An 18,363-nucleotide genomic window follows, 5' to 3' on the forward strand; every position below is an offset into this window, starting at 1 on the left:
CTTGCTACTGTCACTAAAATGTTCTAATCGTACACAAATCTCAAAGTAAAAGTGTCCCAGTATAATAGGGGTTAATTGAGTTTTAAAAGGTACAAAATAGTGGTTAATTGTATACACTCATATCTCTAAATGACTCTCTTGAAACCTCTTGTATTTCCTTCAGTTCAAAAATTATAGATTTCGTGCAATATTCATGATACAGTTTTTCGAGACAACGTTTGTTTAAATCTTCCACCGCGTGTAACGACTCTGTTTTGCAATTACTATGCTACGTCTACAATACTGTCATGGCAGCTCTTACATTTTACCATCCTTCAAACTCAAAATCGCAATGTACTTCGTGCTGGTCAAATCTTTCCCCGCAAAAAACTACTTACACACAACATTTTAAGGCATATTTCTTGTACTAGGAAAAATCATTTATATCTTTTCCGTCACTCTTTACACACTATCTTCTTAATAGGCCAATGAAAATGAACACAAAAGATGATAGAAGGAACAGTGAGTGGGTGAAGTGGTACGCAAGTGGTGACGGTATTGCTTTCTTCCCCCGCAGATCCCGTGACGGAGGTGCAGGCGGTCGAGGGACAGGAGGTGACCCTTCCCTGCCTCGCTGATTCTCCAGATGGTGGTGGTGGCAGCGGTAGAAGTGTGGATTTCTTCTTCTCCTCCATTCCCAAAGGATCCCCCATTCCCATCTACCAGTGAGTGTCAGAGAGAGAGAGAGAGCGAGAGAGAGAGAGAGAGAGAGAGAGAGAGAGAGAGAGAGAGAGAGAGAGAGAGAGAGAGAGAGAGAGAAAACTGATATGTCGCATTGTACCTTGCGTCTCGTTGTGGTTTGATTTTTTACGTCTTTCTTTTTCAATAACATTATATTACAAATTGCCGAATGCCATTATTGAATTACGTTTGACTTTGACAGTATGTTTACAGTAATGTATTGTTTCATTATTCATTCTGCTTACTATATTGGTGACTTTATGCAGCTTTATAAACTCATGCAGGGTATTAAAATAGTGGAGACTGTGGCCGTTAGTCTTCTGACCTCCATCGACCCTTTCTAATGTTAATAAAAAGGTTTAATCGTACTCATATCTCAAGGTAAAAATGTGCTTCAGTACTAAAGGGGTTAAATTAATGCACCTCGTGTGTGTGTGTGTGTGTGTGTGTGTGTGTGTGTGTGTGTGTGTGTGTGTGTGTGTGTGTGTGTGTGTGTGTGTGTGTGTGTGTGTTTGTGTGTGTGTGTGTGTGGTTGTCTAGCACTATCAAAACTTGTTAATTGCTTTGTACAGTCTTCGCTATGCAGTTTTTCTACACACAATGCTTGGTATGTCTCCTTTTTTTCCCTTCTTAGTCTTGACAAAGTGGGAGGAGCTTCTATCTATATTCTGCCCGACATCTCTCACAGTGTAAAGATACTAGATCCCTTACATGCAACAATGTAAAAAACACCATCTATGTGTTCCTCCTCCTCCTTTTCCTCATCCTCTTCTTCGTGTGCCATATGTATCCTTTAAAAGTCCGTCAGTTTCCTTATCATATTGATTTAACCTCTCTTAACATTTCTCTCTCTCTCTCTCTCTCTCTCCCCCGTAACCTGTCTCACCGTCTTCTTCTCGACGTGGCAGAGTCAACAACTCGGGCGGATCAAGGGAGCAGCACTGGGCAGTCCGAGGCTATGACAGGCGGGCACTGGTGGAAAGCAATCCGACCCGCCTAGTCCTAAGCGGCATAACAATGAAGGACCAGGGCGTGTATGGATGTCGCGTCCGCCGATCCTCCTCCTCCACTCCCATTATCTCCTATATCGCCCTTACCGTAGTTGGTGAGTAGAGAGAGAGAGAGAGAGAGAGAGAGAGAGAGAGAGAGAGATTAATGGTACTTGACATTTGTGTGTTTGTGGTTTAAGTGTCTAAATTTGTGTTTGTGTTATGTGTGTGTGTGTGTGTGTGTGTGTGTGTGTGTGTGTGTGTGTGTGTGTGTGTGTGTGTGTGTGTGTGTGTGCTGTTTATCATTATTATTACCATCATTATTGTTATAATTATTGTTAGGAGTAGTAGTAGTAGTAGTAGTAGTAGTAGTAGTAGTATCATTATTATTATTATTGTTATTTTTATTATTACTATTATTATTATTATCATTATTATTATTATTATTATTATTATTATTATTATTATTATTATTATTATTATTATTATTATTATCATCATCATTATTATTGTTATTATTATTGAACACGTTATTTTCTCTCCTGCACAAGGCGATCATTATTCCCTCTCCTACTTAAGCCCTTCAGTACGGGTGCGCATTTTCACCTTGAGATTTGGGAATGATTACACTATTTTATTACATTATTAAGGGTCAATGGAGGTCAGAAGATTAATGGCGAAAGTCTTCACTATTCTAATCCTCACATAAGTTTTCTTAAAGCTGTATAAAATCACTAATTAGTAACCAGAATGAGTATAAAAATGAGTCATGGTACTGAAAGGGTTAAGCAAAACCTTCACACGTCCCTTATCACCGCACCTTGATCTCTTCCTCTCCCCGTCAGTTCCTCCCACCTCTATCAAAATATACGCTGACCTGGATCCTGACACCGCTGTTACTGGGAATGTCGGGCCCTATGACCTCGGGGAAATGGTCACCTTCTCCTGCAGAGTCACAGACGGGCGCCCAATTCCCACTGTGACTTGGTGGGAAGGCTCTCGTGTGTTGGAGGACACGCACCTCATCCCACACACTAACCTCTCCGGATTCAGCACCACCACGTCAGATGTTACTGTGGGACCCCTGACTAGGCTGGACTTGCATCGAAAACTGACCTGCCGTGCCTCCAATAGCCATCTCCACGAGGCACTGGAGGCGTCTGTGACTCTCGATCTCAAATGTAAGTTGTTTGTCACTCTTGTAGGTGAAGTAAGGATGGTTTTGGTCAGATTGGGTAGCGTTAGGTTTGGTTTGGTGAGGTTTAGTTTGGTGAGGATTGGTGAGGTTTGGTGAGGTTTGGTTTAAGGTATTTTGGTAAGGTTTGGTGAGGTTTGGTGAAGTTTAGTCTGGTGTAGTTTGGTGAGGTTTGGTGAAGTTTGGTGAGGTTTGGAGAGGTTTAGTTTGGTGTAGTTTGGTGAGGTTTGGTGAGGTTTGGTTTAATGTAGTTTGGTGAGGTTTAGTTTGGTGCAGTTTGGTGAGTTTAGTCTAGTGTAGTTTAGTGAGGTTTGGTGAGGTTTGGTGAGGTTTAGTTTGGTGTAGTTTGGTGTGGTTTGGTGAGGTTTAGTTTGGTGTAGTTTGGTGTGGTTTGGTGAGGTTTAGTGAGGTTTGGCTAGGTGTAGATGGTTTTGGTTTGGCTGATTCAGTTTGTTTTGGTTCTTTTTTATGCGAGTGTTGAATAAAAGATGATAATGTAGATATTTTATTACTATTTTTATGTGTTTTTTTTTTTTTTTTGTGTGTGTGTGTGTGTGTGTGTGTGTGTGTGTGTGTGTGTGTGTGTGTGTGTGTGTGTGTGTGTGTGTGTGTTTATTACAACACGTGTGATAGTTTACTAGCTGTGATGTGAGCTGCGCGGCGGAATGAAAATGTGGTTGTTGTGACGTGGGAAGCAACACGATAGTGTCGGTGTGACAGGGATGTGGTCTTGTCCTACCATAAAAATGTTAGGCCGAATACACTGGTTATAGGCTGGTGTGCTAGTGACGTCACCAGAATCCTGATTTTTTTTTGCAGGTCCCTGAGAAAAGATATATTTCAATTAGATTAGAATGAACATAAGAACGTCAGGGATAAAGGTTATGCTATAGAAAGCCATCAGTCCCCACGTAAATGTATACAGCATGAATTAGAGAAAAAAACGCTTATCTCTAATATCAGTTAGAGTTAATGATGATTTCTAATAGAAGAAAGACAAATAAATGGACTTCGGCATGGAGAGGAAACAACGAACCCACGCCTGAAACATTAGAGATGTATTAAATTTCATCACGTGTTACTTTACAGCTCACGGACCCTCTTTTTTTTTTCTTTTTTTACTACTCCATTCCACCTACTTGCTTCTTGCCTGAAAGATATCCAGTGAGAAAGGACATGCCTTGGGAGAGCGCACTCACTAACAGGTACAGACATCTACGTACAGATGTGCCGCGATCCTCAGATCTATCGCCTTGGCTTTCTCATCGTCCCAGATTATCTTCAGCAAATTAGATCGTGTGGCCGCAGTGAAGAAATATGAATACCCACCGAACCTGATCGGGTCAAAGCTTTTGCTGGAGTACTGAAAGAATGTTAGGTCACTTCCATACAAGCTTGTATTCTAAAACTCTTTACTTTCTTACCACTACTATTGTTCAAAGCCACAGCGATGATTCACCGGGCTGTCATGAGTGTTTCTTTTGTTAATTCTGCTTACTATTTTCTGATTTTGTACAAGTTCAGAAACTCATGTAGGGATTAGAATAGTGAAGACTGTGACCATTAATCTTCTGACCTCCATAGACCCTTCCTAATGTAAATAAAATCGTCTTATCACACCCAAAACTTTTAATAGAAATACGTACCAGTTCTGAAGAGGTTATCATTGTAAAAAAATCGTTAATCCACCACTAGAACACTTAGAAATTGCCTTAACTTTAACTAGCGCTTTTAAATCTATTGGAAGGATGGCAGTATTTCAGCATATGGTCCACTGTGTTAGGAATTTGGCATATGCGACATTAACCCACACCTGGTCGAAGTTTTTGTGGAGGTGGCGGGGTGGTGCGGGTCAGCGAGGGGAAGGTGATGGGTGATGCCTGGCACTGAGGGATTCACCATAGGAGTGGGAGTATCGTGTTTCATGTCTGTCTTGTTGAGAAAGTCTTGACCTGTCTGCTTCAAGTTTGTTTTTGTATATGTCATCCATCATGCGGGAGGCGGCGCATGGATAAATATTTTCTTGTACACTTAAGAAGTTATTGGCTCGTCCCTCATAAATTCTCCGGAACATTAGCCGTCCTGTGTATAATCAAGGTTTTAACTGCTAGACTCGCTGGCTGCGGCTAAATGTTTATATTCATATTCTTTGTTGATATATGTATTTTTCTTTTAAAGTTGAGCGGGTCTCGTCTCAAAGCTTAATTATGCGACGAATTATCCGCTTGAATTTCAGAACAACTTGTCTATTCATAGAGGCAGTAATAATTAGAAATGTACGAGAGCAGGCAAGAGTGATTGCACACACACACACACACACACACACACACACACACACACACACACACACACACACACACACACACACACACACACACACACACACACACACACACACACACACACACACACACACACACACACACACACACACACACACACACACACACTGTACCTTACTGTGGCCCCATACAATGCCACACCGATATCTCGTCATTTGCTGCAAATATCTAATCTTCTTCCTCTTCCTTACCCTTCACACTCCACCAATGTATTTTTTTCTCTTTGTCCGCTCATTGTTCTTCTATTATACTTGTTTCTTTTTTCTTTCCTGCCTGTCCACAGATCCTCCCAGCAGCGTTCGGATAGTGGGAGGAAGGACGGAAAGCTGAGCCTGCGGGCAGGAAGAAAACAGGAGGTTGTGTGTGAGGTGATGGATGGCAGACCAGCGCCCGACGTCACGCTGAAGCTGGGTGAAGACGTCCTCCCCTCTCATAAAGTGAGTCTTTAACTACCCCCACTTTGTCAACTTTCCTTAGCTTTAGTATCAGGTTTTGTTAAGGGGAGAGAGAGAGAGAGAGAGAGAGAGAGAGAGAGAGAGAGAGAGAGAGAGAGAGAGAGAGAGAGACGGTAAGATGTATGGCGTTCTTCACCTTGTTTACACAGTTGTCCCCGGCGACCGCTGCACATCCTTCAAGATAGTATTCGTGGGGAGGTGTAGGGTTGTCTCCCTGTCTTAGGTTATGAAGCACATTCCTGTTACATACACTTGGCAACCTTTGTGACCTCGTCAATGGCCGGATTGATACGTAGATGTTTGAACTGACACACGTGGCTGACATACACTTGTATACCGTAGGCTAATAGATGTGGGAAATAAGCGATTAGACAGGAAGATTTGGTTGATTAAGGATACTGATGCATGTATTACACATTAAGCCTTACCTCTCACCAGTCACTATTGCTTCCTTCACACAGACGGTCAAGCAGGAGACTCTCTTAAAACACCGCCGCACCACGCACGCCGCTGTTCTGGAGCCGACAGAGGACTTGAGTGGTTCTGAGGTGACGTGCCTTGCCGATAGCCCGTTGTTGCTCCAGCAAGCCTCGGTGCTTCTCGATGTCACCTGTAAGTCCCTGTGTGTGTGTGTGTGTGTGTGTGTGTGTGTGTGTGTGTGTGTGTGTTGGTTCTTTTATGAAAGTCTTTTATTACAATTAAGGTTATCATTATTTATCTTCAGTTATCACTATTATTTCTTCCTTTGACTTCCTTATCTTCCTTTGATGTATATATGTGTGTGAGAGATTGATAGATAGATAGATGAGAGAGAGAGAGAGAGAGAGAGAGAGAGAGAGAGAGAGAGAGAGAGAGAGAGAGAGAGAGAGAGAGAGAGAGAGAGAGAGAGAAATATGTCGTATACGCACAGTCATTCATGTCTCTGTTGTTTGTTTGCTTCTTCCCAGTGTCACTTTCCTGTCTTCACGTCATGTCACCCTTCACTCCTTGTAACCCTAACGTCCTCTGACTCCTCCACCTCTCACGTCACCTCTTGTCACCTCTCACGTCACCTCTTGTCACCTCTCACGTCACTTTCCCAAACCGAAGCTGTTTATCGTTAACGTCTTGTCCTTCATGTCTTAGCTTCAACTAATCCTAGGCTGTCTGATCTCTTCTAATCTCTTTCTGTCAATCTTCTTGATGTATTTTTTTCTTCTTTATCCGATACTTTCCATTTATCACCAGCATTATTTTTACCATCATCAGTCACCGGGATCAACACCACGACCACCATCACCACCAGTACCTCCATCATCATCATCACCATCATCATCATCATCATCAATTATTTCAGTATTTCATTGCATTGTAGCAAATTTTCCATTTGGTTGTAGTTCTTTATTTTCGGGATGTCCTGCCAACAAAACGAAAGATTGAATAGCTCACATCGTTTTTAAGGCTACGGTTATTCTCGTCTTTGGTGAAATGAAATACTGAGATGATTGTAAAAACTTTGAAACTCGCAGAACTGACTCAATACACAGGCTTGTCCTTCCCTGTTCACCCAAAGTCTTCATCTACGAACAAATTGAGCCACTCCCTTTGATCATGTTAACCTTGATAGAAAACCAGATCAGACTATCTTTTTTACGCCTAATGGTCTGAATATCGCGCGGCCTATACAAAAAAAAAACACACACACACACACACACACACACACACACACACACACACACACACACACACACACACACACACACACACACACACACAGTACCCATAATTGCTAATGTATCATTCCCTTTTGCACATTTACCCACACCTTTTCTAATATTTACTCCTTTTACTCTCCTTTCTATTAATTTCTATCCTTACATATTTCTCTATTACGTATCCTCTCTCGTATTCGGCTGCATTTCCTTTTACCTCTCTTTATTTGTCTCCTTCCTACCTGTATGTGCTCCATACCTATACCCAGTCACGGCTACTCTTGCTAGCTAATTCAAACCTCTCATGCATGTATAGCGGAACCACCCTCTATGTACCTAGTGCTCACAATGTTTCACTAGACTGGACTGTAAGCTGCACTTCTAACTCCACTCTTCTCTGCGCCTCTCTCACCCTCACAGATCGTCCGAGGGTGAAGCTTGTCATAGGCGACAACTTGGAACCCCATAAAGTGAACGAGAATGACACTTTCTCCTTCCATTGCAAAGTATCTGCCAATCCGGAAGCAGTGAACGTATCTTGGAGCTTCAACGTAAGTGTTGTTCATGAAGGCTGTAGAATGTGTGTGTGTGTGTGTGTGTGTGTGTGTGTGTGTGTGTGTGTGTGTGTGTGTGTGTGTGTGTGTGTGTGTGTGTTTAGGCAGACAGGCGCTCTGTATTGACTAATAAGAGAGAGAGAGAGAGAGAGAGAGAGAGAGAGAGAGAGAGAGAGAGAGAGAGAGAGAGAGAGAGAGAGAGAGAGAGAGTCTTGCATTTCTCACATTTTCCATGATTACAGTGATAAATGGTGATAATAATGACACCTTTCCTTGTGCACCTCATATACAACAGGGTGAGGAGTTAAAGAGCAATGCTAGTGCTGGGATTAGCATGGAGGGCCCTACCTTGTCCCTGATGAGCCTAGGCAAGTCTTCCTCAGGCAACTACCGCTGCTCCGCCACCAACACTGAGGGTACTGGCGTGTCCAAGCCGCAGTACCTAAGAGTGAGAAGTGAGTTGCTTTGACCTGATTGTTGTTGACGTGACCTGCTTAGAAATAATGTGTGGTGGTAGTCAGGCATCACTTTTACTTTTCTTATAGAGATTGGCAGCTCAGTGGGTCTCTCTTCTTTTCATTCTTATTGCTCCTCGTGGTCAGTGGTTCTCTTACGTGAAATACAGTGACTTGATTAGAGCTGATGTGTGGTGGAGGTTAATCGGCCCCTTCATTCTCGGTAAGTTTGTTCTTTTTCTCTTTAGAGTTAATGCGATTTGCTTTCTTGTGTCCGCTGATATGTTTTTTTTATACTGCATTCAATTTGTCTTTTGAAAATTAGTCAGATTCGTTTGATTGTTTATGTGTTTCCATGTATTTCATTCCTTGCTTGTCTGGTCTTTCTGTAAATTCAACGAAAGTTATCTGTGTCTCTTAATCATGTCAATTTGTATGCACTTTAACACGATGTTCGCATCAAACTTATCCTCTGTGACAATACTCAATCTTGTCTTTTTTCAATAGCCACTTTTCAACCTGGATAAAATTTTTGCTATATGCATCGCTTTGTCTTTAGTCCTGTTTTTTGTGTATTAACGTGTGTAATTATATGTTTATACGAGTATGCTGTTTACTCTTATCATTAAGCGTGTGCACCGGTTAAAACTATATAAAAACATATTTTACGCTCGCTCCATTTATAAGAAAATCCTTCAAGCTTTCTTATCTTTTCGTCATTTATAACAAAATATAATTGTCTTTTACTGTCAGAATTCTTGGCATGTTTTCCTAATATCACTCGGGCATGTTATTCCATGTGACATCAAGATACTCGAAAACATTCAAATAGCCACCCTCTCATCATCTGCCTGAACTTAGAATTTAGAGGGTCTTTGCGTCCCTTCTCTCCCACAATATGGAGCAGGTTTGACCACCGGCAGGCCACACCCTAACGTGATACAAACCTGCTTTACTTTACCTTAGCCAAGCCAGAGGCGGTGACCTCGTGCAATGCGACCTCCAGCAATCCCGGGGAGGGCAAGGCAGTCAACCTGGAGGTAAAATGTGTCGCCGAGCCTGCCATGGACGCCTCCAAGTATTTCCGCCTGAAAGCGGAGAATCTGAATACTGGCGTGGTGAAGGAAAAGACCAACTTACTGAAGCCAGTGTTTACCATCACAGGGTGAGTAATCCTGATTTTTTTGTTGTTTAGGTGGTGGTGGTAGTAGTAGTAGTAGTAGTAGTAGTAGTAGTAGTAGTAGTAGTAGTAGTAGTAGTAGTAGTAGTACTAGTAGTAAAAGTAGTAGTAGTAGTAATAGTAGTAGTAGTAGTAGTAGTAGTAGCAGAGCAGAGCAGCTTCACACCTCTGGTCTTCACCACATCTGGCGGGATGGGCTCCAAGGCTCAGTGCTTCTACTCAAGACTAGCCGACCTAATGGCAGAAAAGAAGCACCAGCCAAGGAGCCATGTCGTCGCATGGATGAGGTGCCGTCTTTCATTCTCCCTCCTCAGATCAGCCCTCCTGTGTCTCAGGGGGACAAGGCATTCCACTCCCATACCTGCAGATTTAAGTGGCCTTGACTGCGAGGCTACAGTGGTGGAGAGTGGCATAAGAGTAGATAGAGTAGAGGTAGAGTGAATTTATAGGTAACAACTAATGTTTATATTATAGAGTATTAGATATGGTTGGATGCCACAGTCATTAGCGAGAGTTGGGGCTAATGACCTCCAAGTAGTGGAGCCCCTAATTGACGCATCAATAAACATGGGGTGGAGGTATTCTTTAGTAGTAGTAGTAGTAGTAGTAGTAGTAGTAGTAGTAGTAGTAGTAGTAGTAGTAGTAGTAGTAGTAGTAGTAGTAGTAGCAGCAGCAACAACAGCAGCAGCAATAGTAGGAATAATAGGAATTGCAATAGTAATAGTAGAAGCATCAGCAGTAGCAACAACAGCAGCAGCAGCAGTAGTAGTAGTAGTAGTAGTAGTAGTAGTAGTAGTAGTAGTAATAGTAGTAATAGTGGTAGTAGTAGTAGTAGAAGTAGTAGTAGTAGTAGAGTTGGTTATCCTTCAATGTCTGGTATGTCTCCTGCACTGACTTATATCCCATCCATCAGTCTCCATAACTATCACCATTAAATATTAATCGATTTTGGTGTGGATTCAAACTCGTGAACCGTCCATTAATTGAAAATAAAAGAAGAGCGTTAGAGAAATTCCTGAGTTCCCGTAGAAAAAAAAGGGAGAACTGCAGGAGGAGGTGCTAAGCTTATCAAGCTCTTCACAACTTGGCTATATATATAAGAGGAAGTGCCTCCTCCTCCACCTAATCCTGTATTAAGAGAGGTAAGGAAGACCCAATAGTACTGACTCCAAAGGTTGATTTAATCTCCCTTGGTGTTGTCACCTTTGATAGATGCCTATTTCTCCTCTTCCTCCTAAGAGGATTATCGACTATCACCTTACGCGAAGAGGTTGAGAAACTTTTAGGAAGGAAAAAAAATGTATAATCGTTCAGTAAGTGTACAACAAAGAAATTTCGTTCCATAGAATTGCTTTTCTGTGGGGAGAAGAAAAATAGTTCTAAATAAACAAGTCAGCTTCGCCCCATAGGAATGTTGAGGAAATGCGTGTTCTGATATTAAACATTTTGTGAGCCAACAACCACCATATCTTCATTATGCCCTCCTTCAATCAAAACACGGAATCAGGAAAAATTATGTCTAAACCAAATATGATTTTGCACCATTCATTACAAAGATCTGCCTTGCCATGACATTGGTACGCACGTCACTAGTAAGGCTCGTATTCTCAGACACTTCAGTGCTTCACCTCCTCTATTTCAAAAGTCTTTATTTAAATTTGCACGATTATTTAAGAAGTTTTTGGTTCTAGAGGTAGGATGAAATGATTTCTGCATTATTAACTAGGGAAACACTCTTGAAATTGCAGCAAATCTTCTCTGTGGCCCTTGAAAACAGTCGTGGTGAGTGAGAAAAACGTTTCTGAATACGGACCTAATTCAGTTAATGGAGACTCGTCTCGTAAAGGTGTCGGGTTCTGAAGGATGGCGCATGGCAGCCTTGTAGGACAGACGTGGTTTCTATGGAGGCCAGTCATCATCGATCAACATTCACTTACAGGTCTTGTGAATCACTCTGGGCTCCATTGGTAAAGAATTGAATTGTGTAGGTACCTTCAGTTGCCTATCAAGGGTTCTATCTTCAGCCACTCTCTCTCTCTCTCTCTCTCTCTGCTCACCAATGCTTCTTCTGAAAACGATTAAATTTTCAGAGGTAGAACCGAAGTGAAATAAGAAATAGTAACGTTAGTAGTTAATTGTTTTATTGCAATTTATTTATTCATTCCTTCATTCACTCGCATATCAAGATGTGTTTACTGGAGGAGCAATAGAAAGGCAGTTCTCTTATAGCACGTCACTTTTCTATAATGTTAATTGTTGTTACGGTGTTTGTTTGTTCCAGATTGACGGAGGGAAAGTATAATCTGAGCGTGACTGCCGGCAACAGTCTGGGTAAAAGTCCTCCTTACACCTTCACCCACACCGTCTGCGTTCCTCCCGCCACCTCAGGAGCATCGTCAATCTCCCCCACTCCACCCTTACTCTCATTTTCACTTTCCACTGCCTTTTCCTCTCCCATCTCCCCTTACTCTACAAACTCCCTAAGTTTTAAGACGCCTCGGCCACATTCCTCCTCCGTTTCCCACCACTCTTCCCCTACCTCTTCCTGGTCGCCGTGGCGTTCCCATTGGGCTGTTTTCATTCTGGTTATGGTGGTAATGGCGGCAATACATATCGGGTGTCTGATTCCTCAGCTCCTCGTCACCTTCTTCATCTACAAGATTGAAGAGAGGCGGCCGTCTCCTCTTCGGCAACGCGTTTCTTCACCTCGCTTTCGTCGCCGCAAAAGCAGAAACTCTAACAGTACGTCTTCCTAGCTCTGCTTTCCTTTCTCATCTGTGTACATATATATATGTATATATTTTTCTTTCAGGTCCTGCCTGTCTGCCTGCCTGCCTGCCTGCTTGCCTGCCTGCCTGCCTGCCTGCCTTCCTGTCTGGTTCTCTGTCCATCTTTGGGTGTTTGTTCACCTACATGTCTTTGTGCTTACCGGTTTACCTGTATCTATCTGTTTGTATTAATTATTTATTTCTGCTTATAATACGTATTCTTATCTAGCTCTCTCTCTGTCACTACTCATTTGGTTTTCTTTTTACTCACATATCTCTTATTGCGCCTTCATGGCAATATTATCCCTGGCTCCTGATCTGCGGCACCAAGTGCGCCAGGGCTCGAATTTTGACCAAAGGTTGTAGCTAACTGCATGACGGTTCATAAGTCAGGTCAGAGTATATAAGCACCAGAATAAGGCGCCTAATAATGAACGTTAAATACTAACTCATATTTACTAACATTTATTTTATTATTTTTTAAGTACTTGAAATTTCTATTCAGTTTCCTGTTTTCTGTCTGTATGTAGATATGTAAAGTTCTCTCTGTGTATATACGTACTTATATTACATATTTATTATTTAACTATCAACTAAAAGGGTAGCTTTATCTATTTGTCTTTACCCATCTTTCTATATCTATCCACCTGTCAATCTAGTTGCTCACTGAGCACACACAGAGCTTAGTTCTCCTCTGAGACTGGCACATGCCACCAAGGCACTAGTAAGAGAGAACTTAAACCTTGTAATAGAGGTAGCGTTGCGCAAGACAAGGACGCATGACCACCCTCGCCTGACGCTTACCCGAGAGCTTCTTCCAGGAGAGCTCATCAGGGCCCACCGGCTGTCTGAACCACCAATGCAGCTGCCCACCATCACCATCTCACCGCCTGCATCCGCCCCGTGCACGCCCCTTACCAGCAGAAAGGCGAGTGTACGTACTTTTGCCCGCACATCAAGGCTAGGATGTCTCTGAAACAGTTTCATAATTTTTCATGCATGAGTTAGCCTTTTCTTTTCTTTCTTATTCTTCATTTTAAGGTTTTAGCACTAATAGCAATAAGGATTTATGTTTTCATACTTTAAACAAGCTTTGCTGCTGATGAGTATATGTTTCTCTGCGGTGAAGCTTTGTACATATAAGTTTCAGGAGCAAGAGTAATGTTCTGGTGAGGTATGGTTGGGCATCGTGTCCTACATGCTGAATTGTGGCTCTCCTCGTCCACAGGGAAGTCTGACCCTGAATGAACTGGAGGGGTACAGCATCATCGGAGCAAAGCGAGCTCCTCACGCCTCCGTGGACTCCATGGAGTTGAGTTCGCTGTGCCTTTCCGTTCAGAACGAACAGCTGGACACCTGCTCCATTCAGGATGACACTGTCCAGAACGGCCATCCACGAAACGGCACCATGCTACCTCCCCCTTCCAAGAACGGTTGGGTTCCCACAAACGAGCCTTTCTTAAACAGCAACTTTCAGGACGCCTTTCTTCAATACAATTTCATAGAAAAGGATTCTCTTAAACGAGACCTCATGAAGCGTCCTCGCTCACGTCCCTCCTCACCTAATTTCTTGACAGTGCACACGCCAGTGAGAAAGTCGCTGAAGGAACCTTCCTACAAGGCGTGACACAGGAAGCCAAAGAACCCAGATACTTCTGTCCGTCCTGCGTGTCTGAGCTCATCGTTCCTCCAGACTTGCATTACTGCAGCAATTCTTCTTCTAACTCACATACATTTCGCCCTGCGTCTATTGAGAAAGTAAAGAAATACTGGCACTCCTGAAAAAAAAAAGATGTTGCGAGTTCAGGGATACAATTTATTGGCTATAGACACACACACACACACACACACACACACACACACACACACACACACACACACACACACACACACACACACACACACACACACACACACACACACACACACACACACACACACACACACACACACACACACACACACACACACACACACACACAGATAGTTTTCCAATAAGATCTCACCTTAATTAGTTCTCATTGTCCATATACTATAACCGTATTCTCAACTCACTAATAAGCTGTACATGAAATGGATCTTAAATAGATATTTTGTAAGAAAAAACTAGTATTGAGATATCCCCATAAAGTTTCAAGTCATTGTATCTTCCTCGTATTTTGCTCGAACTGCGTTAATTCAAGACACGTTATTCACTAGTGTATTGATAAAGCACTGCTAGAATGAACTAGCATCTCTAAATATTGCTTTAAAAAGTGAGCTTAGTATTCCTGTGAGGAACACATTTTACCACCTCCATCCACACCAAGTAATATGCGCGTCACACTGGAACGTGCATCTTTTACACTTTACAACAGACACGTTTAGAAAGCTCATGATAGAATTCTAAGTTAATCTTTGTAAAAGGAGTTGAATAACCCAGAATCGTGCCAATGTCCATGTAAGAAAGCATATTGAGTATTGAACTGATGGGATTAATTGTGTCAGTGTGATCGAATAATCTTTATCACTATTATTATCATCATTATTATAGCTATTGAAGCTTATATTATAATGATTCACTATTGATGTGTTAACTGGGAAACAACGCAGGGCAAGTGTATCTGGTCCATAGTTCCAACACCTCGGAGAAAAATTCAAAATCAGAGTGACCTAAATGCACAAAACACTTAAAAGGAACGTGAAGAAATATCAAAGAAAACAAAACATGTAAACAATACAAACGCTTTAAACAATTCATAAACAAATAAGTGTGTATCTTTTGCACAACTATGTGTCATATGTACAGTACAGTCACCTCCTTACTGACGAAGCAGTCATTCTAACTATATATCCGACGGAAGCGACACATTTCATCTTTTTTATTCATCATAAATTTTCATGGCAGCGGTGGTTGGCTAGAAGTGCCTCTGACGTAGGTACTTAAGGCTTGTCTACTTCTCTTCCCCTTCAACATACACACTTTACATACACTTCCCTTGCCCAATATTTACCTAACACTATCCTTCAACATTCCTTCTCTCTCTCTCTCTCTCTCTCTCTCTCTCTCTCTCTCTCTCTCTCTCTCTCTCTCTCTCTCTCGCTCTCTCTCTCTCTTTCCGGCAATTGAGAAGAATACTAAGATTTCTATTTTAAAATTCTAATGGCAGGAAGGCGTCTCTCTATCTATATATAGTCCGCAGACCAAAGGGAATGTTGTCCAGCCGGGCTCTGAGTTAGCCATGGTGTGTGTGTGTGTGTGTGTGTGTGTGTGTGTGTGTGTGTGTGTGTGTGTGTCAGCGGTTTGTCAGATAATCAAAACCAGTGTCTCTCAAACCCCGATCAAACGATACCCAGTAGATGTAGAAGTGACGATTCACATTTTCTTTTCCATTGTGTCGGTCCTCGTTTCTCTCTCTCTCTCTCTCTCTCTCTCTCTCTGACTGCGATTATTTTTTCATAGATACTCAGAAAATAAATCAAAATAAAACTGAACACCTACAAGTACTTTTTAAAGAGTCCGTGTACTAAAGAAAGGTGGACATAATGTAACGTTACCCATGCAAGAAGGACAGCACCTTGTAGCCTTTAATCAACATCTCTCTTATTCTCACCCTAACCTTCTTCTCTTTCTCCACAAGTTAATTTCTAGACCCAAGAGAATGATGACCTCTCACTTCCTTACACCGGCGGTACATGTGGAGTGTATGTTTGTGCGGGCGTGGTCAGACAAGCCTCAGGGCATTTGGATCACTATGGTGTGTGTGTGTGTGTGTGTGTGTGTGTGTGTGTGTGTGTGTGTGTGTGTGTGTGTGTGTGTGTGTGAGAGAGAGAGAGAGAGAGAGAGAGAGAGAGAGAGAGAGAGAGAGAGAGAGACGGTTGGTGGCCCAGATGTAGGGTATAGACAGGGAGGTATAGAGGAGAGATGGTGGGCAGATGGAAATAGAGGTGAGGCTTAAATCACACGTCATGACTTCTAGCCAATAATATTTACCTGTTCAAATATCTTGAGTTGGCACGTCACTAAGAATAAGGGTAGGAAGACTGCTTCAATAAATAGGGAACCGACTTATAATTTAGATGTTTAAGGTGAAAATAAAGAGGAATAGACACAGTGTGCTTCACTGAACAGAATGGCGAACTACACGCTGTTTGACGTAAGCAGTGATTTAATTCAGTGTGTTCGTGGTATTATGATATTGAAATGTTGAACTCTTATTACTAGAGACGAAACAGGAAGTGTGACACAAGTATATAAGACTAGAACTAGATTGTAGAAGTTGAGAAAGGACTCAGAAATGCACCCTGTTGTAGTTGTTGGCGAAGTGATGCAAGCACAGCGGAGGAAATTCAACACAGGATTTTAGCTCTGAGCTGCAAGATAAGCTGGGAATTGCAGCTCTGAGTGTCTTCCTCTATAGGATGGTGAATCACTCGCTGGAGAGGATAGCGAATGAAAAGTGCCCCCAATATCCTCTGATGGTGATCCCCATGAAGAGGATCCCTATTGGTGCCGTAGATATCTTCAACCCTGCCCCCGTCGCTGCTCCAAATGGCAAGTCATCGCCATACTAGTGGCCAGCTAATCTACCTTATGTGCCTTGCAGAGTGTTCCCAACGCGTGCTGAACAGTAAAGGAAGGAAGTATACTTGCACACTATGTAAATTGTCAATAAAAGAAGAATATATACTTATGCAGATGTGTGTATTAAGTAGCATATATACACACACACACACACACACACACACACACACACACACACACAGATTTGTAAGGTTCCCAACTGTTACTTTTCTCTTTTTCTCTAAACAGTAACGACTTTGAACCAGCATTGTCATTTTTTATAGTTACACACATATAACGAATGTACATGATATGCCGTGATGTGAATAAACATGTGACAGAATTGTCATCTTTCATTTGATATTATAATGTCTGTATGATTACAATACTGAATTAATACTAAACATATATCAAAGTGCTCGGTAAACAAATAGGCCAAATAACGTAACGAAAACACACATCAGAGTCGGTGACTGTATTGAAATGATGGCATGCATTATGGAACCGTGGCATCCTTGGAGGAGAATCTTATCACGCTGCCAGACGCATGATCACGATGTACAGGCGGGTAGCAAAGTGTCAACAATAACAAAAACTCCAAATGACGACTGTTTGTGTGTTGTGGCAGTCTATAAATCTAATTCAACTTATAGCTAAAGTAAACATAAGAAAAGACTCGCGTTATACCTAATACTAAGAATGTACACTACGTATTATCACAACTGACCTACCAAGTATAAAGGGTGTCAAGTTCACTGTAGAAACCCACTGCATGAACGTAGTACCACGCAGCGCACGTTTGCTATCCCAGGTCATAAGGTGGCGTGGTATTGCACTACACACGGCCACTGCTATAAAAAGGATGAGCTACGAGGTCAGAGACACATCTAACAAGCCACAAGCACCACGCATGTCCAAGGCTTGTTAGCAAGGTGAGTACGTAATGACAAGAGTCCTCCTCGTACGTAACACACACACACACACACACACACACACACACACACACACACACACACACACACAGAGTAGAAGAGTAACGAACAATAACGTTATTGTATTCAACTACTGTTAGGTGATATAACTCTCATAATCCATTCATTCTCTCACTCTTCTTTTCTTATATTATCTCTCTCTCTCTCTCTCTCTCTCTCTCTCTCTCTCTTGTATCACATTTTATCGCTTTTGTGCGCTCATGTGTGTGTGTGTGTGTGTGTGTGTGTGTGTGTGTGTTTGTGTAATTCACCACCACCACGTTCGTCTGCTGGTCACTCAGCCAGCCGTAGATGTGTGTGTGTGTGTGTGTGTGTGTGTGTGTGTGTGTGTGTGTGTGTGTGTGTGTGTGTGTTTTCTATGCCTCCATTTGCTCCTATACTGCTCGCTGTCAGTGTCAGCCGATGCGCTTGAAAGGCATCTGAACACCTGGGCAAGCTTCTATTGATTGTATCCTTCTTTTGCTACGTTAGATAATGCT

At 42.2% G+C, this 18,363-nt stretch overlaps 1 protein-coding gene and 1 long non-coding RNA gene across 3 annotated transcripts; both read left to right on the forward strand.

The window, feature by feature from the left end:
- Positions 1 to 1,212: 1,212 nt before the first annotated feature.
- LOC123518059 lies at positions 1,213 to 17,235 on the forward strand. The gene is made up of 2 exons (XR_006678657.1): positions 1,213 to 1,251; positions 16,184 to 17,235. It is a non-coding gene; the product is annotated as an uncharacterized LOC123518059 (long non-coding RNA).
- On the forward strand, positions 2,751 to 17,235 carry LOC123518057. Of its 2 annotated transcripts, none has more exons than XM_045278622.1 (9): positions 2,751 to 2,890; positions 5,530 to 5,683; positions 6,163 to 6,313; positions 7,813 to 7,943; positions 8,242 to 8,401; positions 9,368 to 9,566; positions 11,863 to 12,323; positions 13,171 to 13,283; positions 13,578 to 17,235. In XM_045278622.1, exons 2-9 carry the CDS (start codon positions 5,618 to 5,620, stop codon positions 13,974 to 13,976), a joined length of 1,680 nt encoding a protein of 559 aa, XP_045134557.1. In that variant the 5' UTR covers positions 2,751 to 2,890; positions 5,530 to 5,617; the 3' UTR covers positions 13,977 to 17,235. The 2 variants fall into 2 exon arrangements, with proteins under 2 accessions (XP_045134557.1, XP_045134559.1); XM_045278624.1 differs by having other exon boundaries at positions 13,171 to 13,277.
- Positions 17,236 to 18,363: the final 1,128 nt, after the last annotated feature.

Source organism: Portunus trituberculatus, chromosome 43 (assembly GCF_017591435.1).
Source record: "Portunus trituberculatus isolate SZX2019 chromosome 43, ASM1759143v1, whole genome shotgun sequence".
In the NCBI taxonomy this organism is placed as follows: domain Eukaryota; kingdom Metazoa; phylum Arthropoda; class Malacostraca; order Decapoda; family Portunidae; genus Portunus; species Portunus trituberculatus.